The sequence below is a fragment of the Rhinolophus hipposideros genome (assembly GCF_964194185.1).
Source record: "Rhinolophus hipposideros genome assembly, chromosome: 8".
NCBI lineage: Eukaryota > Metazoa > Chordata > Mammalia > Chiroptera > Rhinolophidae > Rhinolophus > Rhinolophus hipposideros.
Window position 1 is genome coordinate 95,008,095 of NC_138054.1, and position 23,186 is coordinate 95,031,280.

Sequence of the window (23,186 nt, forward strand, 5' to 3'; positions counted from 1 at the left end):
TGAGGCAGACGCCCTAATCCTATGCCCAACCCAAACTGGCCTGACTAGCATCCATCCCCACCCCCACCCCAGCCTCTGTTCTCGCTGCTGGCCCTCTCCTCTCTCCACCACAGCCAGCTCAGCCTTTGGATTCAGCCCAAAGGACACCTCCTTTGGGAACCTTCCAGGTGCCCTAAGGCACCCCTCCCAGCATTGTCTTCTAACCAACTGAAAGCCCTTAAGGGTGTGAGCTCCAGGCCTCTTGTTTACCCAGGGTGGGACCTGGCCTTCTGGGAGAAATTGCACAACCAGAGGGAGCTGAAGCAAGCCTCAGTCTATTTTCTCATCTATGAAATGGGGAAGCTCTCCAGCCTGAAATCTCGAGGTCCGGGGGGACAGAGGGTTTCTGTGACTCTAAGCACGCACCTGCACAAGTTCCCTTTAGAGAAGGGTACACAGGAAGGGTGACTGTTATGGGACCTTGGCTAGTGACACTGCTCACACTCGTGCCTTGGTGCCTTCTCTGTAGACTACCCGGCTCTAGACGGGAGGCCTGGCCCAGTGCCAGCGCTGGATCATGTTTAATGTTATTATGTTAATGTTACATGCAGAAGGGCAACTCCAAGGCCTCTCCTGTGGGTGTGGCTGGTCATTTTGGAGAACCAGCTGGGATTACAAAACAACCAGATGGGGAAGTTGCAGAGCTTGAGAAATCCCCTCAAATTCCCATCATCCTTGCCCCCCCATTCCAGCCACCTTTGGTGACCTCACTGCCCAGTGGTCCCAGGGCAGCAGTGAGACGTGGCCTTTTCTGTGACAGCAGTGTCCCAGGTCTCTGGACACAGGGCCAGGAATCCCAGCTGGAGAAGACTAACAACAGGCGGGATGGGGGTCTGGGGAAAGCCGGGGGCCTGGCTGCTGCAGAGGGGCGGTGTGCTCCGTGTTGGGGAGACCCCAGCGTAGAGAAGCAATGACGGCTGGCACTCGGGGAGCCAAGCAGGTTACAAAGCAGCCCACAGTGCATCGCCTGGTTCATCTACAGTGACCCTGCAGCAGCTTGTTCACAGCCGTGTCCCTGACGCGGCTGGGACAGGATTCCTGGGTAACCTTCAATTCGGCAAGCCGTGGGAGAACCCACGGGTACGTGGCGTGGGGGAGGTGGCACCTCCCCCAGAAGCTACAAGGTGGGCACTGTGGCCTCGGCTCCCTTCCTCCTCTCTGGGTCCTCCCGTCCCGGGGGACAGTGTCGCAGGCCCCGAGCCAGCGGTGCGGTGGTGTGCAAGGACGCGCCAGGCCAGGCTGCGCGGGGCGGGCGAGGCCCGCGCCCTCCTCCAGCTGTGCTGGCAGCCTAGGGACTTCGGTGCCGCTGCTCACACCGACTTTTGCTTCCCAAACCACGTTCCTTCTAGGCAGAGGCACAGCGGGGTAGTCACGGCATCCTGGGCGGGTGGAATCCTCGCTCACCGGGGCCTGCAGCCCGCCAGCCAGGCCTGCGGTGGAGCGGAGCGGGGCGAGACCGCGGCCGGGGCCGGGGCCGGGAGCGGGCCGGCAGGCTGCCTGGAGACCCGGGCTTGGTGGGCGGCGGGCAGCCACCTCCCCCAATCCTGGGCGGGCGTCAGCGCGTCCCGCCCCTTCGGCGCGGGGGAGGGCGGGACGCGGGGCGCAGGCGCCTGGCGGCGCTAGCGGGGCGGGGCGGGGCGCATGCGTGGGGCGGGAGCGCGCGTGCGCACTGGCGGCGCGGCGGCATCGCTTCTCGGCGGGCCGGCGCCGCGGGCCGGGCGGCCATGGGGCGGGGGGCGGCCGCGGCGCCGGGAGCCGGCTAGCGACGGCGAGCGGCGGAGGGACAGCGGGGTCCGCGGGCTCGGCCCAGCAGCGGGACGGCCCCGCACGTGCCCGCGGCAACGAACGGTGAGAGCGCGCCGCCGCCGCGCCGGGCCCGCCGCCTGGGGTCGCGGGGAGCGGGCTGCGGGAACCGGGCACTGCCCTGCGCCCGGGTGTGGACGCCGGGGGCGCCGGCCGCTGCCCCCGCCCCGGGGGGTGCGCCGTCTCCCCGACGCGGGCCGGGCCGGGCCCGAGGGGCCGACCCCAGCTCGAGCTCCGGGCCCCGGCCGCGCGTGGTGGGCAGTTTGGGGCTGTGGCCCTTTGGGCAGCGCCGCCAGGGGCCTCGTGCTGCGCGTCGATCCCCGAAGGCGCCTGTGCACTGGGCGCCGGCCCCGCTCGCTGTCCCCGCGGCCCCGCCGGCGGACGGGCGCCTCTGCCCCGGGGTCGCGGGTCACCGCCTCCCTCCCCGAGCCTCGCTCAGCGGCCTCGGCGTCTCCCTTGCCCGCGGTCTCACCGCGCCCTCCCGGGGCCGGAGGAGCTGCTCCCCCACCTTGCTGGACGACGGCCCCCCTCGGCCTCTGTTCCCAGCAGCTCTCCTCGCTGTCCCCTTTGCTACCGCCACCCAGGGTCTCGGGGACGGGGCAGGTGCTAGCCCGGTGCCTGACACTCTGGTCGCCCTTGCAGGAGGGCCTGGGTTTCCGCTGAACTTGCGGTTACGTTTATGCTGCGAGCACAAGCCGCGTGACAGAGGGGTCTCCCGGCCGCGGGCACAGTCGCAGTTCTTGGGGAGTGTAGGAGGCCGACCAATAAGGGAAAGGTGCCCGACAGGTACGACAGGAAACAGTCGATTTAGTGACTTAGCGCTTGAGCAAAAGTAGGTTCAACCTGCAAAATGAAGAGGCAGGTGGTTTTTTATGGCGGTTGATAGCCCCACATCTTTGTTACCTGAAATCACAACTTTGCTGTGTTACAGCAGCTCGGGGGCGTCAAGAAACAGGGGGAGGGGACCTGCGGGGCGGGGGCTGGGGGCTGGCGGGTTGCCAAGCAGCCTGCAGGGCCTCCTCTGGGGGGGCTTCACTCCATCCACGTAAACCTGGGCAAGCAAGGTGGCCTGAGCCCTGCACAAGTCGGGGTCAGCTTGTGACTGTGGTTTGTACTGGCGGACCTCCATTTGTACTCTTGCCCTGACCCACATTGCCACATTGCGGAAGTTGAATGCCTGGGAGCAGGTAAACACTTGTTTAGACAGTCAGTGAAAAGTATGCGGAGACAGCAGGTGGAGGTGCCCCACTCGCTGCCGCGAACAAGGTGGGGTGAGACTGGTTTCAGGCAGAGCCACACAGACCCTCATTTTCTCTTCCGCGTGGGAGGGGTGCAGCCACCTCTCTGCAAAGGCCCCTCACATCTCTGTCCTGGAAAGTGCATGGGTGGAAGCTCAGGCTCTTGCTTCACATGGCCATGGGACTTTTCAGAAGGTCTTTCTCAATCCACACACATCTCATCACGTCCTTCCCTGCACTGAGTGTTATTGGGGGGAGGGGAAGAAGACGAGAAAGGCGATTTAATAGGCACCTTTTCCCCAACTCAGTGCTAATAGTGAGGTTGGACAGTTTTCTGTTTCTGTCACCAAATAACCCACTTTTCCGTTCAGTATTTCAGCATACGTGTTGAGAGCTCACTCTGGACATCATGTATTGTATTAGGTGTGCGTGCGTGTGTGTGACTTATTGGCATTTCAGTGTGTCTCATCATTTTGTGAGTTCTTTATCTCTGAATACTTTGTTACTGTGCTCCAACACTTTTTTCCTAATTAAACTTTCCCATGCAGAAGTTGTTTTTTAAAATTAGATTCCTACTGTCAGCAACTTAGATGGAGTTAGAATTGCATCCTTTAGAACAGTTAACAGGCCAACCAAACTTGAACTAAATGTGAGTCCCGCTTCACCATTTTCAAAACATGCGCTAAGGGGATGATGTAAATTTTAAAAGCTGGTTTTCATAGTCAGTATGGTTATTTCATAAATTAGTTCACTGCCTAGTCATCAAGTTAGTCTTTGCAAGTAAATGTTAACAGCTTCTGGATAATGTGTAATAGAATAGGCAGTTTTCAAATACAGTTGTGTTTAGTGATTTGATTGGTTTATCCTTTTTTTAAAAAGATTTTTTTTTTATTGGGGAAGGGGAACAGGACTTTATTGGGGAACGGTGTGTACTTCCAGGGTTTTTTCCCAAGTCAAGTTGTTGTCCTTTCAATCCTAGTTGTGGAGGGTGCCGTTCAGCTTCAAGTTGTTGTCCTTCAGTCTTAGTTGTGGAGAGCGCAGCTCAGCTCCAAGTCCAGTTGCTGTTGCTGGTTGCAGGGGGCGCAGCCCACCATCCCTTGCGGGACTCGAATCGAACTGGCAGCCTCGTGGTTGAGAGCCCACTGGCCCATGTGGGAATCGACCAGCAGCCTTCGGAGTTAGGAGCACGGAGCTCCAACCGCCTGAGCCACTGGGCCGGCCCAGTTTATCCTTTTTTATTAACCTTTTTTGAAATACTTACAGACACCCAGGAGGTTGTAAAGAGTACAGAGAGCCCCTGTGCCGCTTGCCAGTGTCATGAAAACCAGGAAGTGGGTGTTGGAAAAGTACTGTGATTTCGCCAGATTGTACGCATGTGTGATTCTGTGTTGTCCCCCATGTCTGCATTTGTGTAACCACCAACACGATCAATTGAGATTCAAAAGTGTTCGTCACACTGAGGAGTAGCCCTGCCCCAGTTGCCATCCACACTCTCTGGTGACTGCTCGTCTGCTCCCCTCTTTAATTTTGTCTCTCCGAGAATGTGTACATGGGCTCCATCAGTCTGTGGCCCTTTCAGGTTGGCTTTCGGACTCAGCATGATGCCTGAGAGCCAGCCACACCTTTGCAGGTCTCAGTTGATCATTCCCTCCTATCGTGTGGATATACCACGTGTGACCGTCCCTTCAGCAGGTGGGCCATCTCAGCTTTTGGGCCATCTCAGCTTTTGGCCACTGCACAGAAAGCTGCTGTGATGCGCAGGTTGACACTCAGGGGCAGGCGCTTATGTGAACATCAGTTTTGTTTCTCTGGTCTAAACGCCCAGGTAGCTTTAGTTTTTATAAATAAACTGCCCACCTGTCTTCCAGAGTGACGGTACCTATCACGTTCCCACCCATTGTGTGGGATGTGTTCTCCATAGCCGTGGCTTGAGTAATTTCAGAGGTCCCAGTAGGTGTGTGGCAATGTCCTTGTGGTTTACTTGCATTTCTTAGTAGCTAATGACATACCGTTTTCTCCCGTACTTATACTTACCGTGGTCTGTTCATCTCTTGCCGTTTCTAATTGGATTCTGTGCTTCTTTATTGTGCTTTGAGAGATCTTTATATGGTCTAGCTAGAGTCCTTTGTTGGATATCTAGTTTGCAAATGTTCTCTCCCAGTCTGTAGCTTGATTTAAAAAAAAAAAAAATAGGGCGCAGCTCATAGTGGCCCATGCGGGGATCAAACCGGCAACCTTGGTGTTACTAGTACCGTGCTCTAACCAACTGAGCAAAGAGGCCACCCCGTGTAGTTTGACTTTTAGTCCTCTCGACAGTATCTTCCACAGAGCAAGTTTCTAACTTGAATGAAGTTTATCCGTTTTTTACCTTTTATGGACTGTGCTTTTTATATCATGTATAAAAAATCCTCTTTGGCCCTAGGTGCCCCAAATTTTCTCCGATGTTTTCTTAAAAAGTTTTATAGTTTATGATTTATTTCTAATGTAACTGATTTTGATCCATTTTGAGTTCAATTTTGTGTTACGTATGAAGTTTGGGTTGAGGCTCACTTCGCTGCCTGTGGGTGTCCAATTGCTCTAGCACTGTTTGCTGAAAACACTCTCTTTCCCCCACTGACGCACGTGTCACCTTTGGCTCACGTCAGGGAGCGTATTTGTGTCCTGCTGTCCCCTTGATCTGTGTCTGCCTCCCACCAGATGCCTGGGTCTTGATCATTATCATTGGAGATTAAGTCGCAGGTCAGGGCAATTCATCTCCCTCTGGTCTTCCTTTTAAAAATTGTGTTAGCTGTTCCAGTACCCTTACCTTTCCAGGTAAATTTTACAACAAGCTTGCCTGGATTTTTATAGACATTATATTAAACCTATAGATCAATTTTGGTAGAAGTGACACCTTTACAGTGTTGAGTCTTCCAGCCTATGTGCCGGATCGTCTCCCCTCTTTGATTTCTTTTATCAGCGTTGTATTATCTTCCGCATCCAAGGCCTCTGTTTGTTTTGTTACATTTACATCTCATTATCTTTTATTTCCCCCCTTTCTTCCGCCCCCCCCACACACACACACACTCCAGGTCAAGCCGCTGTTTCTCAGTCTAGTTGTGTAGGACCCAGCCCCCCCCCATGCTGGTGTTACGAGCCTTGCGCTTCCCCCCCCTCCCCGCTGAGGCAGTCGGTGGCCCATCGTTGGTCGTCTGCTCACAGTGGCTCATGGCGGCCCTCGCTGGCTGCCGGCCACTCATGGTGGCATACGGTTACCCGCGGCAGCTCACGGCAGCTCTCACCAACCCTCCGGCCGCACACGGCTGCCCAGCCCCAGGGAGAGCCGTTGTTCCCAGTCTTAGCTGTAGAGGGCGCAGCTCACTGGCCCACGTGGGAATGGGACCTGCGACCTTGGCATTAGGAGCATTAGGAGCTCGGCGCTCCCCACCTGAGCCACCGGGCCAGCCCTACGATTTATTTTTGTGTATTGAATTTGTCTCCTGCAACCTTGCTAATGAGCTCACTTATTAGCTGTGGTCACTGTTTTGTAGGTTCTTGATTTTCTACAACCATGTCACCCGCACGTGCAGTGTTACCTGCTCCTACCCCGCCTTTATTTCATTCTCTTGCCTTACTGCACGGGCTGTACTCACCAGGCAGTACCAGATGGGGGTGGCCATATCAGACATGTTTCTGTAGGTTCTGCGTTTCATTGAATTTGCCGTCTGTGTGGATAAAACATCAAGCTTTGGAGGATTTTGCTCCACTAGGCAGTGTTGTCACTGCAAGCTAAATATTAGAATCACCTGGGGGGCCCTTTAGAGCTGATGCCTGTGGGTCCAGGCGGGGTGTGGGGACTAGGCGTTTCCAAAGCCCGTGGTCACCACGGGGGGGTGGGGGGGGGAGGCATGTTCAGGGACCCGTTACCTTCGACCTTAACTTGAAGACCCCAGGCTTGTCTGGAGTTCCGAGCTTCCTCCTGCCTCCTCCCCACATCTGTCCCTCTAGTGCCAGCGGCTACCTTGTCCTCAAGTTAGGAGGGCGTTTTCCTCTGTGACAGAACGTATGGGGTGTGTCGTGACCTTGCTTCCTCTGCCTGTGGTGAAGAGAGTTGTGTGGCCTTACTCAGCTGGCTTCCACCTGGGTGCCCCTCGTAGGGGTCTTCCTAAGCCATGAAGCCCATCCTTTCTCTTTGGCTCCTGAGAGGGCCTGGCAGGCCCAGTGAGGTCTGTTATCCCTCCTTCTCCAGTCAGTCGGGAATTGTCTTCGAGAATTACTTTCTGCTCCAAGTTTTCCAGTTAGCATACTTCTTTTAATCCCTCTATCGAAACTGGTTTATTTATTACAGTTTTTGTCCAAGTTGTACTCTTTTCCCATTTTTCAGTGTATTGATTTCTGCCTCTATTTTCTGCCTGTCTCAGGCTGATTTTATTCCTTTTCTCGCTTTATTGAGTAAACCCTCAGCTTGTTATTCTTCATTCTCAAGAGTCTCAGCACAGTTTCATGGGCGGCACAGAGTGTGTTTCGTGTTTGCACTCATTTTTTCCATGTGCTGTAGCATTGGTGTTGGTGTCGTTTTGATCCCTAAGTTGGTTAAAAGGAAGACCGTACGTCCCCAGAGCGGCATTCTTTTTGTTTCTGCTCTCATCCTGGTTTTATTATACTGTAGTCAGAAGAGAAGGTTCTCACAACCTTCACTACTTTTTGGAAGTTGAAGTTTTCCTTGAGGCTTAAATAGGTCAGTTTTGGTGCTTCATTGGCGCTGGATTAAAAGCCTGGACTCCAGGGCCTGGAGTCATGTGTACCTGCCGGCCACTGTTACTGATGCTATTTGTTGAGCTTTCCTGGACTCAGACACTTAAAATCACACCCCCGAGTCTCTGTGAACTGCTGCACCCCGCCCTGGTTTGTGAGAAAATGCTGCTCACAGCCCTGACTAGGTGTTTTCCTCGTCTTTGACCTTCAGCTCTTCTAGACTTCTTACAAACCAGGTAGGTTCTTGAGTTCTCAGTACGTTTTGGATGGAAACGGGCTATTTTCAAAGTTCCTTGGTGAAGTGGATTTCAGCCATTTCCCTGATGGCCTAGGAGCACACATGTGTAGCCATTGTTTTGTGCACACTTACTTACTTACTTACTTACTTTATTTTATTAAACTAAGGGCTCAGCGTTTTTCTCAGCAAAGCCCTCGTTCATCAACGATGGAAATGGAGCAAGAAAAAGTCAACATGAGGAAGGGGCTGAGTGCAGACGCGGCCTCATACCGCTGCTCCGCGTGTCATGGGGATGAGGACTGGGTGCTCGGCGCCCCTATTAGGGGTCGGGCCAAGTCCCGCAGCCTGTCTGCCTCTCCTGCCCTGGAGAGCACCAAGGAGTTCAGGTACGAAGGCCTTTGTGGCCTGCCTTCCCTCCCTCCCTTTCCTCCCTCCTTCTCTCCTTTTCCTTCCTCCCTCCCTCCCCTCCCTCCTTTTCCTTCCTCCCTCCCTCTTTCCCTTCTTCCCTCCCTCCCTTCCTCCCTCCTTCTCTCCTTTTCCTTCCTCCCTCCCTCCCTCCCTCCCTTTCCTCCCTCCTTCTCTCCTTTTCCTTCCTCCCTCCCTCCCCTCCCTCCTTTTCCTTCCTCCCTCCCTCTTTCCCTCCTTCCCTCCCTCCCTTCCTCCCTCCTTCTCTCCTTTTCCTTCCTCCCTCCCTCCCTCCCTCCCTCCCTTTCCTCCCTCCTTCTCTCCTTTTCCTTCCTCCCTCCCTCCCCTCCCTCCTTTTCCTTCCTCCCTCCCTCCCCTCCCTCCTTTTCCTTCCTCCCTCCCTCTTTCCCTCCTTCCCTCCCTCCCTTCCTCCCTCCCTCCCTGATTTTCCTCCCTCCCTCCCTTTCCTCCCTCCCTCCCTCCTTTTCCTCCCTCCCTCCCTCCCTCCCTCCCTCCCTCCCTCCCTCCTTTTCCTTCTTCCCTCCCTCCCTCCCTCCCTCCTTTTCCTTCCTCCCTCCCTCTTTCCCTCCCTCTCTCCCTCCCTCCCTCTGTCGCGTGTGAGGAGCACACTCAGGAGCTCACTCATGAAGACTGAAGAAGGGCTCTTCGGGTGGGGTCCTGTTGGGGAGGGGACACTGCCTGAGCACGTCCACGAGGCCAGCTGGCTTCCAGCTGCTCCCCCATCAGTGGGCCTGCTTGCACTTGAACATGAGGGGTGAGGTTTGTGGCCCCGTATGGCCGGGCTGATGGAGGGCCTCACGCGGCCCCGGGCTGTGGGGCAGGCACCCTGTGCCGAGCGCGCGGCTGTGGTGACATATGTGGATGCCCCTCGGGTTTCCGGAACAGTGAACGCAGGGGGTTCACTGGCAGCTGCCTGAGCGAGTGTTGCCTCTGAAGCAAGGGTCATGCCTGTGAAATGCAAGAGGGCCTCGGGGCTGACAGCTGGGTGAGGTGGCGGTGCCGCAGCGGCCGTCACCACGCCTGTGGGCAGTAGTGCAGGGACGCGGTGCAGCGTGGCTTCTGGCTGGAAGTTCAACCCCTGAGTGCGGCCGGCAGTGCAACCCCTGCCCGTGATGCCCCCTCAGTGTTCGTTGACCGTCCAACCCAGACCACGCGCAGGGCAGCACTGTGCTTGGTTTTGGTTTTGTGGCGTTTCCACAACGCACCTTGTGCTTCAGAGCACACCGAGCAGTGGCAGCACCGAGAGGTGCCTCTGCCAATGTCAGGAGGGGAGGGCCGAGGGGTGTGCCTGGTCACAGGCAGTCCTTGAGGAGCAGAGCTGAGAAGTAAACACCAACGTAGACAGAGGAGCTCTGAACACACCGCCAGGGTCTTTGTCCCAAAGGCCATGGGGGTGGCCCCGGCGCTCCAGGCACGCCCGCGAGGACAGCACGCCCGGCCTTTACGCACGCATGCTGCGACTGAGGGCAGCAGCCTCCACAGGACAATAGAAAGTCCGGTTTGTCTGCATTGGGATCTGAAGATCTCGTTGACCCTGAGGTCGGGAGTTGCAGACAAGAGCAAGTCTGCAACTCCGACTGGCTGTCTTGGTGGCAGTATTTTTGGGGCAGAGACCATGAGGCGCTGGAGGCTGGTGTTCTGTGAGGGGGTGAACACTTCCCTTTGCCCTATCACGTGGGAGTGTCCTCGGTGCTCCTTTGGCCCCCTGCCAGGGGGTGCTGGGTCCTTGAGGACAGGAGAGGGAAGGCCCCTGAGTGGCGTCCCTGGGACATGGGCTGGCCTGAGTGCCCTTTATGAAATGACGTGATTGTGGCTGAGTCACATTTCAACTGTTGGAGAGTTGGGCCTCTCACGTAGCATCTTCTGTGTTGACGGTACAACTCAGAATAAGCGTTTTGTTAGCATTTTCACCGGATTACTTGGGACGGTTTCCCAAATCTTGGTTCCCAAGTGTAGCTCCGAGGACTAGCCCTCAGTTAGACTTACCGAGACACTGCGCAAATGCAGATTCCAGGCCCGTCCCCCAAGGTCGCGGTCCCCTGTTCTGGGGTGGGCCCTTGTTCTGAGGGGCATTTCTAGGTGGTCCTGTCTGTCTCTAATCGCTATTGCTACCTGGACAGCATGTGGCGTGCCCATCAGCTTTGCAGAGCAGGGCGGAGTCTTCGGGGACCATCCCGTGGCTACTGGACAGAGTTCATGTCACTCTGATGAGGACATTTCTGAGTCAAGAAAAGCCCGCACTGTGTCTACACATGCGGTCCTCTGGCCGCCCGCCGGCTCACCTGCTATGTGCCCTCTCCCCACAGGAGGACTCGCTCTCTGCATGGGCCGTGCCCAGTGACCACGTTTGGACCAAAGGCCTGTGTGCTGCAGAATCCCCAGACCATCATGTGAGTGCTGGGGCCCCCGGGGCTCTGGCACACTGAGTGTTGTCACCTGAGTGCCAGCCTCCAGGATGGGCGGGCAGGGGACTTCTACTAAGACAGAGGTGCTTTTTTGTTTTTTTGCAGTAAAAACTCTAGGAGGAAAAATGACATACTTCATGCTAGCACATTTGGTGGGTCAGCTGCTTCTCCTTTAATTATTCTTAAACTATAAGACATTAATTGGCTTTTTTGAAAATCTGAATTTACTTGTTTGAGAGACTCCCACTTGCAGGGGCTGCGTTTTGGCCGCAGCCTGATGGGAGCAGGGCCGTCATGTGGTGCCGGATGAGACACTATTTAAACTCTAAGAAGGTAGGGTGATTTTTATGGGTTTCTTCTACCTCACTAACAGTCAGCCCAGCTTCCCCCATCTGGTATTTGGTGGCTCCAGACAGGGGAAACCTGTGAGGATGCTCTGTGTGGAGTCTGCCTCTGGATGTCTCAGGAAAACACACTCAAATGACTTACCTGATATTGGGGATTTATGATAAAAAAAATAAAATCAGAATTGCCTCTAACCCTGACGGCCAGGCCGGGCGCCCTGTGGCACCTCAGCACCCCTCAGCCTTTGTGCGGAGCCCCCATCGGGGTCCCTGGATTAGAGGGAAGCCCAGGGACCTGGCCGCGCTTCTGTGACTGACCCATCTGAGGGCCTTTGCTCCCTGTGAGCTGCTCACCACAGCAGGCCACCCCCATCTCACAGCTACCCCTATCTCACAGACACCCCCATTTCACAGCCACCCCCATTTCATAGCCACCCCATCTCACAGCCACCCCATTTCAGACACCCCCATCTCACAGCCACCTTTATCTCTGCCACCCCCATCTCACAGACACCCCTATCCCCGCCACCCCATCTCACAGACACCCCCATCTCACAGCCACGCCCATCTCACAGCCACCCCATCTCAGACACCCCCATCCCACAGACGCCCCATCTCATAGACACCCCTATCCCCACCACCCCATCTCAGACACCCCTATCCCCGCCACCCCCATCTCACAGACACCCCCATCTCACAGCCACCCCCATCTCAGACACCCCTATCCCTGCCACCCCCATCTTACAGACACCCCCATCTCACAGACACCCCCAACTCACAGACACCCCCATCTCACAGATACCCCTATCCCCGCCACCCCCATCTCACAGACACCCCCATCTCATAGACACCCCCATCTCTCAGCCCGGTGGTCAGGACCCCAGCCTCAGGGCACGACCCCTCCTGAAAGGTGGGGACGTGGCCGGCAGCTAGGGAGCCGGTGACTACCTGTTCTGCCACCTCCAGGCCGCCTGGGGGCTGCGTTTGTCCAGTGGCTTGTGGGCCACGCCTCTCCACCCAGACGCTGAGGCTGGGCTTGGCACGGACATGGCTGCCCAATGGCCGGGTCCTGACCCCGCCTGCTCCCCAGCGGCCCCTCTAGTGTCCCCACAGTGCAGTCTGCACAGCACACACTGCTAACTTGGCCCATGGGTGCCCGCAGCCGCTCCCACTCTGCCCTGCCCCCAGGCTAGTTCTGCCCTGGCCTTTCACCAGCTGCCTTCGGGCCAAGCCGTGCATTTCCTGGTCTTGGCAGAGCTGCTTTCTCCTTGTCACTCACATCACGGTTTAAGTGCCACCTGATGGGCCTCTCACCGTCCCTCTTCAATCAGCAATCACGTAACTCCCAGCCCAGCTCAGTCACCGTCTGTGTCTTTGGGTTTTGTGAGCTCGGTGGCATCTGAGCTGCTCCCTAAGATCAGGTGGGGCTGTTCAGGGAGGCTGCCTGAGCAAGGACAGGTGTCCCAGCAGTGTCCCCCACAGGGCTGCCAAGGGGGTTGAGTAAGCAGCTTTCTCCTACTTTCCTAGGCCCGCGCCTGGTACTGTCTGGTGGGGCTGTTCTCTGGGGAAACAGGCTACGTACCCCCACCTGTGCCCCCTCCAGTGCGGTAGCTGGCTGGGCCATGGCTTCATAGTATGGACCTTCTTCCTGATGTTCAAAAGGAAGAGACGGTAGGTAGGTTGGTCATAGGGGCCTTCACGTCCCGCTCTGTCCTCTGACATTTCACTGTGAATGCCAGTGTACTTTCTCTGACATTGAAATGTGGAATGGCCAACACCTGATTGCCTTTGGCTCAGCTGGGTCAGCTGCCAGGTCACCAGGCGCCCTCACTCTCCGGTCTGGCACCCACAGCTTGTGTGCTGGGGAAGGGTCTGCATTTCCCTTGGAGGGAGTTGAGTGACCAGTTGGCGCCCTGGCCCCTGCAGGGCACGGCCGAACCTGCCTGGGTCAGTGGGGGAAGGGGCTTTGTATCTGCCTCAGCCAGTAGTCAGATTCCCACTGACCCAGCAAGGGCTCTGAGCCACCCATGCTGCTTCCAGGGCCTGGGGCCAAGCAGGGACGTGTGCACGCCCCTGTCCTGACCCAGGCCTGAGAGCTCCTGCCGTGGGCCCAGCCGGTCCCACAGCCCCGCTCAGATTCCTGTGTGTTCCGCTGGGACTTGTCACTGGAGCTGGAGCAGAGCTCTGGACAGGGCTCGTCCTGGTGCCCAAGGCAGCTGAGCTCAGCCGGCCAACCTCGCAGGGCACCTCGGACCTGGCCTCTGCTGTCGGAGGGACACGGGGACTTGCTGTTTTAAGCAGGTGATTAGGCGACAGGATGGCGTGCAGCACGATTACCCGTGGTTTGCCGTCTGTTTTTGAGCTTCAGGAAGCTCCCGACGTGCTGGTTTCGTAGCCTTTAGTACGTTCCTGCAGGGCGACGTCATGCTCTCAGTTTTGAGGCTCTGAGACCAGGTGTATAGTGCAAATGCACAGTTGGGAGGGTTGGGGCCAGTTTGCGGGACACGCCTGTCGTTAGCCAAGTGTGACAGCAACGCTGTGCGCAGGCCAGGTGTCACCTACCCATGAGCTGTACATGCGGCCGGGGCAGGCGGTGAAGCTCTTAGAGGACGTCATGAGAGACCTCTCTCCTTGCAGAGATGCCCAGAAAGGGTGAGGGACGGTTGGCCAGGATGGTGCCGAGGTCAGACACCCTCCACTTTTATTAGTGGTTTGTGTCACGGTTCTGATGGTTGCCAGCGGCGCTGTCACGTCTTTGGGGCAGCCAGAGTCCAAGAGGCAGTCTTGTGGCCGGCATCTCAAATGGGGATGTCCTTGTGCCACTTGCCTGGCAGCTTTCAGAACTGTCCCCAGTGGGCCAAGGCATGCGCCAAGCATGGTGGCTGGCCCGGTCATGTGCTGCTCTTGACCTTGTCCTCCGCCAGTTCCCAGCAGGCCAGGTGTGGACGTCCCCATGACTTACACACTTGTCAGAGGCACAGTGGGTTTCTGATTCCAGCTTCCCAGTTTGCTTCCCTGTGGCTTCAGGACACACATCTTCAAGCTCATCCTTCCCACCCCCCTGGGGAGTCCCCAGTTCGCCCATTCCTCTTCCCCACCAAGAAGCCTTCCCAATTGCATGTTACCAGGGTTCCTCTCTCGCAGGGGGACAGAGTTATGTCTCCCCCTCAGACTGGGTTTCTGACTGCACCCTGAAAGCAGGGGTATGCCGCCAGCCTCCTGAACTCACCTGACACGCCCCGACGGTGCCGCCACCTAGGAAGGCCGGGCTGGTGGGCTGAGGGGAAAAATTGTTGTAGTTGAGGATATGGGCCAAGGAGGGCGCAGGCCGGGCCTCAGTAGGGTCAGGGCCATCGTGGGCCGAAGCCCCGGACCTCCTGAGGACCCCTCCAGGCCAGCATTCTCCTTGGGCCCTGGCTCCAACTCGTGCAGAACACACAGCCCATTCCAGCTGCCCTGCTGCAGAATGGGAGCATGCCTCATTTGGGGGCCCTTCCCAGATACCCCCCCCATGCATATATGCAGGCATGTGTGTGCGTGCACGTACACGTGTGCACACACACACACACACCACTCCCACACAGGCACGCAGCTTCCCCTCTCAGGCCTGGAGGGGTGGGTCTTCCCTAGTGAGGGAGAAGGGTGGGGCAGGGCCACCCTGGGCTCTACCCGCCTCCCAGCTGCCGTAACGTGTTTGCAGAGAGTATGTGTATCCTCAGTGGGACTGGCTTTCTGCCTTGAAGGGTTGCGATGTTTATATTTTTTTTGTCTCCTGTTGCTTCAGTAGGTTATATTTCTGTGATCCCTTCAGAGTGCTTGTGTGTCTTCTGTGTGTCTCTAAGTATCTGTGAGTTGACTTGTACACACAGACACACCCACAAGTTAACTCACAGATACTTAGAGACACACAGAAGACACACAAGCCTAGGGTCTGGCTTTATGAGTGGGTACGTGTGTGTGTGTGTGTGTGTGTCCCCGTCCCTGGGCAGGTCTGTATGAGTAGGAGCCTGTCCGTGTCATCCTGTGCGTGAGTGTAGCCCTGTGTGGGAATACACGTGCCCGTCTGAGTGAATGCCTGTGTGTGTCTCTCTGTATGTGCACGGTAGGTACCGATGTGTGTTTGGTGTGAGTGTGTGAGGCTGTGTGCCTGCACCTGGAGATTCCCTGCAGAGGGGCATCAAGGCCATTTCCTGCAGCAGGTCCAGCCTCTGGCCTCTCCAGCTGCCTCATTCTGGCTCCCCCATCTGTTACTTAGCAACAGGGCCCTTGGAGGAGGAGGGGGCGGTGAGGAGTTGTGGGGCCCAGGAAGGCCACCTCCCTCCTCTTTCCTGACCCTGAAAGCCCTCAGCCCGACTGTCACTCACCCCTCAGGCTCCTACTCCTTGGTCAGTGCGGCTGCCGCATGGTCCTTGGGAGGGGCCAGAGACCTGAGGGTGAGACAGGACGTGGAAGGTGAAGGCTCTGCCAGTGTTCCTGCCAGCTAGCTGCCAGCTTCTGCCCTCTTCAGGAAGCCAGAGGCCTGGCCTCCGCCCCAGCGTGACTTCTGCCTTCATTTTGCTTCCCACCAGCCCTGGCACACTAACACCTCCTCCCTCGCACAGAACACACCAGCCACACTGACTCACACTCACGTCCACCTGACCCACCAACACACTGCCACACACGGTAACACACAGCAACACTCACAGTGTGTGTCCCTGCAGGAACGGGCTCGCCAGCCCCCCTGACACCAGCACAAGCTCTCTCTCACACGAGCCCAAGCTCTGATGCACAGTGGGACGTACAAGCTGTCTGCGGGGAGGCCTGGCCCCTCGGCGAGGACCCACTGCCCTCGGGCCGCAGTGTGTGTGGCCCCCCTCACCAGCGCGCCTTCGGGGTGGGGGCGATCCCTCTCCGGCAGGACGCCCACTGGCTTTTAGAAGAATTGCTAGAGCAGGTTTAGGCTCACAGCACAGTGGGGGAAGGCGCAGGGATTTCCCACGTCCCCCCCCTCCGTCCCACGCACAGCCTCCCGTCCGCGCCCCCCACAGGGTGCACGTGTTGCCTGTGACCGGCCCGACCTGCACTGACGCGTCATGGCGCCCAGGGGCCCCTTGCATTGGGGTCGTCAGCGCCGGCCGCGGCGCCACGTAGCCACCCGACCATCACGGGGGTTTCATAGGCTGAAGCAGTTTTTACAGTTAAAAATAGGGTGTTGTTTAAGTAAAAGTCGAGGCTCAGCTGAGTTGGACATAGTGGTGTAGACATGGGGCTGCACCCCACATGCCAGCCAGCAGGAAGCGGGGAGCTGAGGGGTCTGCAGTGGTCTCCGGGGGCATTGTCCCCAGTCGGCTGGTCTGGGTGTTTGTGAGAGGCTGGCACCTCGGCTGGGTGCAAGGAGGGTACCGAGCAAAGGGCGGCCAGCTGGGTCCTCCTGGAGCTGGGCTGTGCATGATGTTTGCCCCTAAGGAGCCCTCGGGGGTGTCATGGGAACTAAAAGAACACGTGTGTGTGAGCTCGGACTGAGGTGAGCAGTGGGCTCATTCAGGCAGCAAGGTGCCCGGGGCACGTGGCCTTCTAGCGAGGCCCTTCCAGGTGGGAGGGCAGCTGGCGGGAGGTCGGCCGCTCTGGACCCGCCTGCGCCCAGGCCGCGGGGCCTGTCCTGGTGTGAACGCTCCTCTCCCCCAGGCACATCCAGGACCCTGCCAGCCAGCGGTTGACGTGGAACAAGTGCCCAAAGAGTGTCCTGGTCATCAAGAAGATCCGGGATGCCAGCCTGCTGCAGCCCTTCAAGGAGCTGTGCATATACCTGATGGAGGCAAGCAGGCGGGTCTGGGCGGGCCGCCCCGGCCCCTCTGCACCCCCCTCTCCACTCAGCCAGCAGGGGGCTCAGGGCTGGTGAGGTCAGCAGGCCAGTCCCAGGCAGTGGCCTCCGTGGCCATGGGCAGCGGGCTGTGCAGACGGAGCAAGCAGTTTGCAGCCAGGACAGGACCCGGTCCCATCCTGCAGTGCTGGGCTGGCGAGGGGCCCTCGTGGAGCCGGCGTGGTCGGGTGGGTGTCAGGCCTGGGCTGACTGCTGTCTGCCTTCCAGGAGAACAACATGGTCGTGTATGTGGAGAAGAAGGTTCTGGAAGACCCCTCCATCGTGGGCGATGACAGCTTCGGACCCGTGAAGAGGAAGTTCTGCACCTTCAGAGAAGGTGAGCCACCCCGCTTCTGTGCAGTGGCTGGTCAGTGCCATCCCCTGCCTCTGGAGGGCAGCCATGATGGCTTCCTCGTGTTTTCTAGACTACGATGACATTTCCAACCAGATCGATTTCATCATATGCCTGGGGGGGGACGGGACCCTGCTCTACGCCTCCTCGCTCTTCCAGGTGAGACTCCCGTCTGCCTCGGGCTGCCCGGCCCTCTTACTCCATCCCGTGCCTGCCTTCCTGGTTATAAGCTTCATGCCCCCATGAGCAGTCACACACGTTCTTTGACACAGACAAGCTTTCCTTAAGTTCAGTTACTTGGGGACAGAGCAAGTTTACAAACAGGCCTCGTGGTGCGGCTGCTCTGTGTGTGCTACAAGCTGGGACAGGCTGGCTCTGTCACCAGTTGGGGAAGGGGCAGTGGAAGGAGAAACCGTCCTGGGGCAGCTGCCCGCACAGACGGCGTCGCAAGGAGAGCTGGTGCCGCGTGGCCTCGTGGGCGAGGCCCTCCAGGGCACTGGGGGAATGCTGGGAGGCGCGAGATGGCAAGGGTCTGTGCGGGGAGCCCAGGGGGCCATCCGTGCCCACCCTCTCCTGGACGGACCCAGCCAGGGGCACTAGATGGTCAGGTGGAGAGGGCCTGGAAGGGAGCATGGTGGCCAGTGGGGCACGATGAGCAGGTCCTGCAGGCAGTGTGGACTGGGGCCTTGGTGCCAGGTGTCATGGGTAAGCAAGTCCCACTGCTGCAGAGTCAGAGCTTGGGAAGAGGAGCGCGGGGGTCCTGGGGGTGGCCCGAGCCCAGCTGAGCCCTGCTGCGTCGCCTCCACAAAGCCCTCCTGCCCAGCAGGGGCTACGGAGCCATGTGGCAGGAACTGGAGTCCCACTCACTCCACTGCCCCCGGCCCACCTAGACCCTGCTGGGCTCAGGCTCGGCGCTGGGGGAACTGTGCTCCCCACGACGGTCCTATCCTCTGGCCAGCGGCCTGGTCAGTCCCGTTGCTCTCCGCACGGCTGAGCCTCCTGCCTCCCCAACCTCTTGCTGACCTCGCGTGGTCACCCCACGTCAGCCCAGCCCCACCAGCCCCGCCTGGCCTTGACCCTCCCCTCCAGAGACAGACATGGCGGGAGCTGGTCAGTGCTGGGGCTGGCTCGATCGATGACCTGAGTGGACTGGCCAGCTGAGTGACCCGCCTTGTCGGCTCACAGGGCAGCGTGCCCCCGGTTATGGCGTTCCACCTGGGCTCCCTGGGCTTCCTGACCCCCTTCAACTTCGAGAACTTTCAGACCCAAGTTACTCAGGTGATACAGGGTGAGTGGCCGTGTTCTGGAGCCACTGCAGCTCTGGGCAGGCGTGTGTCCTCACTTGGCTTGGGCTCAGGCATAGTGCACGCTTCCCTGTTTCAGCATCAGAGATCCTGCATTTTCACCAGTTCAGGCCTTTTTTCCTAATGCTGGGAAGTGGGGGCAGGTCGCGGGCTGAAGCTCCTGTGCCTGTTGACTTTCGCAGAAGACACAGAAGTGTTGCTCTCGCGGTGGGAGAAGAAAGGGAGTCCCTGGTTGGGGGGGGAGGGTCTCTGTTTCCTTTGGGGTGTCACCCCCACCCCTGCTGACCTCCCTGGGTGTGACCTGTCCGGGCCCCCAGGGAACGCAGCTGTGGTCCTCCGGAGCCGGCTGAAGGTCAGGGTCGTGAAGGAGCTCAGAGGGGAGAAGGTGGCCGTCCCCAACGGGCTGGGTGAGAATGGGCTGCTGGCTGCACACCTGGACGTGGAGGTCGGCAAGCAGGTCATGCAGTACCAGGTCTGTGGACATGTCCCTCAGCGAGGCCCCGAGTCCCCGAGCCTGTCTTCCCTGTCTTAAAGCCTTGGGGAGGAGCACAGGGTTTGAGGTCTTTGATTAGACCCCAAGGGGGAGCCCCCATCCTTCGAACCTCGCAGAGAGCCCAGGAGCAGGGCTATCTGTGGTAGAGGCAGCTGAGGGTGCTGCCCAGCCCCTCTCAGTGCATGGTGGTCCCCCCGCCCCCCCAGGTGTTAAACGAGGTGGTGATTGACAGAGGCCCCTCCTCCTACCTGTCCAACGTGGACGTCTACCTGGACGGGCACCTCATCACCACTGTGCAGGGCGATGGTAGGTGGGCATTGGGCGTCTCCATCCTGCGGGTCCCCACTGGGCGGGGGGTTGCGGGGGGCGTGGAGAGCGACCCTGCGGCTGTCCCCAGGCGTGACTGTCCAGCCCGGTCGGTGGGTGTGCCCTGGGGACCCCACGGTGGGGGGGCCTGGAGAGCGACCCTGCGGCTGTCCCCAGGTGTGATCGTGTCCACCCCGACGGGCAGCACAGCGTACGCGGCCGCAGCTGGGGCCTCCATGATCCACCCCAACGTGCCGGCCATCATGATCACGCCCATCTGCCCCCACTCGCTGTCATTCCGGCCCATTGTGGTCCCGGCAGGGGTTGAGCTGAAGGTCAGAGCCCACCCTCTCCACCTTCTCCAGCTTGAGCCATTAGCGTGGGGCCTGTGGGATTGACCACCTGTTCTGGCCTAGGCGCCTTATCCCCCGGGGTTCCCAGGCCATGGAACCCACCTTGCTGATGCCAGAAAGGGCCTTGCTCTGTCCTCGTCTGGGCCCACATCGGGCGGGGACAGGCTGAGCGGCCCCAGGTCAGGAATGAGCCCTGGTGGGTGGGACTGCGTCTGCATAGAGCTCCGGGCCTGGACACACAGCTGGCCGTCCTCTGTTCCCCAGTGCTGATGTCAGCGAGACACAGAATGGCGCCTGGTGGTCTGGAGCTGGCCCCGGCATGTGGTGGGCGCTGTGCACGCCTGCAAGGCCCCCGGCCGGGGCCACCTGCCAGGCAGGGGTCTGAGGGGCTCAGCTGCACACACGCGCCACACCTGCCCTGCTTGCCTCCCTCAGATCATGCTGTCCCCTGAAGCAAGGAACACGGCCTGGGTGTCCTTCGACGGACGGAAGAGACAGGAGATCCGCCATGGAGACAGGTGGGGGGGGCTGCTGGGCTGCAGTGGCGCGCGCAGGATTAGGGGTCCTTGTCACACATGATCACACTGGGGGAAGGGGCCCATGCCTGTCGGGCAGCCTGTCACTCAGGTTGCCGGGGGGTCCCACATTCTGCAGAGCCTGGTGGTAACTCGCCAGCTGCGCTCGTCCGTCCTGTCCCCTTACCATTCCCAGGATCTCCTCCACGGATAGGGCTGCACGGCTCTGTCCCGGGACGTCCACCAGGACCACTGAGCCCCCAGCCGGTGGCTCTCCTCATGCGAGACTAAAAGTGACAGGCTTCCTGGCCCACGTGCATCCGAGGACTTGGGGTCAGGGTGCTCGGGAAGTGACAGGACCAGGACTAAGGTGGCCTGCAGCCAGGCAGGGGAGCCGGGTGCAGAGTGGCTCTCTGCTGGTTCGGTGGCTGCAGCCCGGGCAGGGGTCTGGGCGCGCTCACCAGCCACGCTGTCTTCCAGCATCAGCATCACGACCTCCTGCTACCCGCTGCCCTCCATCTGCGTGCGAGACCCTGTGAGCGACTGGTTCGGGAGCCTGGCCCAGTGTCTGCACTGGAACGTGAGGAAGAGGCAGGCCCACTTTGACGAGGACGCAGACGCAGAGGACGGGGCGGGCTAGGCCACGCGCGCCCAGGCCCCCGCCGCCCTGTCTCCTGCCCATTACCACATCTCCCCACAACCCTTCCTGAGCACGCCGGCCTGAAGGGTCACAGCCGTGCGGTGTCACGTCTCCTGCCTGTAGCCAGGGAGCGAGCCTGGAACCTGCCTTTTCTTGACCAAATCCGCCGTTTTTAACATTTTAAATCTGACTTCTTTTTGCGTTTCTAAGTAAGCCAAGTGGCCGAACAGAGGCCGAGCTCTGACGCCAGCACCGCGCCCCTGTCTTGTCAGTCAGAGTCTGTCCCCAGGGCAGGGCTACGCGTGGCACGGGCTACCTATGACCCTCGTCAGGAAACTCCACGAACCAGTCTGTTAAACTCAGAGGGGATCAGGATGGATAGAGCTTCCTTTAACGTTGGAAATAAATGTCTCGGCCAGAGATCTTCTTTCAGCCCCCACGGTTTCCCCTGCATCTGCTCCTTTTCCTCTGAAGGTCCTGGAGGGGACGCCTCCACCATGAGCAGGTAGGAGTTGGTTGGCGGCGTCCCTGCCCTTGGCTGGGGTCTGCCCACACCCTCCTGCCTCGGTCCCCTGCCTGTCTCCTAGCCCTGCTTTGGTGTGTCAGGTGCTGCAGTGTGCCACACTGTGGCCCGTGAGCCAGGTGGCAGGTGGACCCACGCACATTCCTCACAAATCAGGGTCCACCCTCTGCGCCCTGGAAGAGATTTAAATCCTGTGTATACTTGTTAGAGATTCTCGTGTATGGGTTTTAGCAGGTGCACTGAAGAGTCCAGAGGAAAGGGGTTTGTACTGTCATGAAATGGAGCTTTGTGCCGTGTTTACATGTGTTCTGGGTGATGTGTGCTGGGCCCCTATGTCCAGTCCAGCATGGTCACCGTGGCTGGGGGTGACGGTTCACGCAGAGAGATGGGTGACTCAGTAAGCTGTGGTCTTGTGCACTTGTCACAAGAAGATTGGGACAAATAGGTTGGTGCAGAGAGCGGTGGTGGTAACATTCACATTGGTTCTGTTCTTTGTCCCTGTGGGTCCTGGGGTGCTTGGAAACTGTCATTCCAGTACTCACTCCTCTCTTAGCAGCCGGGGCAGGGTGGGGGTGGCGTGTGCGTGAGTGTGGGGTCCATGGGCAGAGTCGAGGCTCAGTTTGCATGTGGCCTTGCTCCCTCGCCCAGCAGGCACCCTAAAAATGGGCCTGTTTGAGTGACTGGTTTGTCTCTGCGTTTTCATCTGCTCAATTAGCGAGAAGGGAAGAGCTGTCCCCCCGTCCCTGCCATCCTGGTTCTTGCTTCTGGGGTGATGGGTGGGGCTGTGCCTTGCCCACTTGGAAGGTCCACTCTGGCAGCCACCCTTGGAGTTTCCACTGTCCATGCATGTCCATCAAGCACTGTCCCCCACTCTTGCCCCTCTGGGTGCCTCGGTGGGCTGGCAGTTGCCTGGTGTTGGACCAGAGGTCGGTTCTCACCGCCATCTGCCTGCTCACCAGCCTCCCTCTGGCTGAGGGGCCAGCCCAACCCAGCTTCAGGTCCAAAGAGCGGCGTTCAGAATGCAGGTCACTTGTTCAGACAGAAAAGCAAGTATCAGCCCTAAGCAGCATGATGTTGGAATGATCTAGAAGGCTTTGGGTTTTTTGAAGCAAATTCTTAATGTTTCATATTGTTAATATCCTGAAAATTTGTTAAATGATGTTGAAAGCCTTATTACTATTTTCAGATCCTTTCAATAAACAGACTTGTTATAAAGTTGGGTTGAGTGGTGACTTTATTTGCTTCTTTGTAACAACTGGAAGTCGCCCATGACCCCCAGAACGGGTGACACAGGGTCCTGCTTCGGTGGCCCCCGGGGTGAGTCCTGTCTCTAGTGCCATGGGGTTGGGCGGTGTCCTCCCCAGAGGGCCTTTGGAGGGGGGGAGGCGGAAGGTGCAGAGGCCGCAACAGGCACTGCCCTCCCTGAGGCTGATCGGAGGGGCCTGGGGGGCTCTCTCTCCTGCGGCCCCCAAGCCCGAGGCTGCAAGGTCTTCACAGTCAACTCCATCCAAGTCTGTGTGGCCGGGGGCCGGGTGCGAGCACCTGCCTCCGTCCCCTGCTCCTTTCCCCGCTGACCAGGCCTCGGTGGGCGTGGGCTAGGCTTTGCCAGCAGCTGAAGTGGGCACTGAGAG

General features: G+C 58.6%; 1 protein-coding gene across 5 annotated transcripts; it reads left to right on the forward strand.

Moving 5' to 3' along the window:
- Positions 1-422: 422 nt before the first annotated feature.
- On the forward strand, positions 423-22,779 carry NADK (NAD kinase). Of its 5 annotated transcripts, none has more exons than XM_081055048.1 (12): positions 423-1,163; positions 8,220-8,438; positions 10,785-10,868; positions 16,895-17,024; positions 17,298-17,406; positions 17,495-17,580; positions 18,607-18,709; positions 19,043-19,197; positions 19,425-19,524; positions 19,702-19,859; positions 20,313-20,395; positions 20,873-22,779. In XM_081055048.1, exons 2-12 carry the CDS (start codon positions 8,260-8,262, stop codon positions 21,030-21,032), a joined length of 1,347 nt encoding a protein of 448 aa, XP_080911174.1. In that variant the 5' UTR covers positions 423-1,163; positions 8,220-8,259; the 3' UTR covers positions 21,033-22,779. The 5 variants fall into 5 exon arrangements, with proteins under 5 accessions (XP_080911174.1, XP_080911173.1, XP_080911177.1 ...); XM_081055047.1 differs by lacking the exon at positions 423-1,163 and adding an exon at positions 1,720-1,887; XM_081055049.1 differs by lacking the exon at positions 423-1,163 and adding an exon at positions 2,531-2,628.
- Positions 22,780-23,186: the final 407 nt, after the last annotated feature.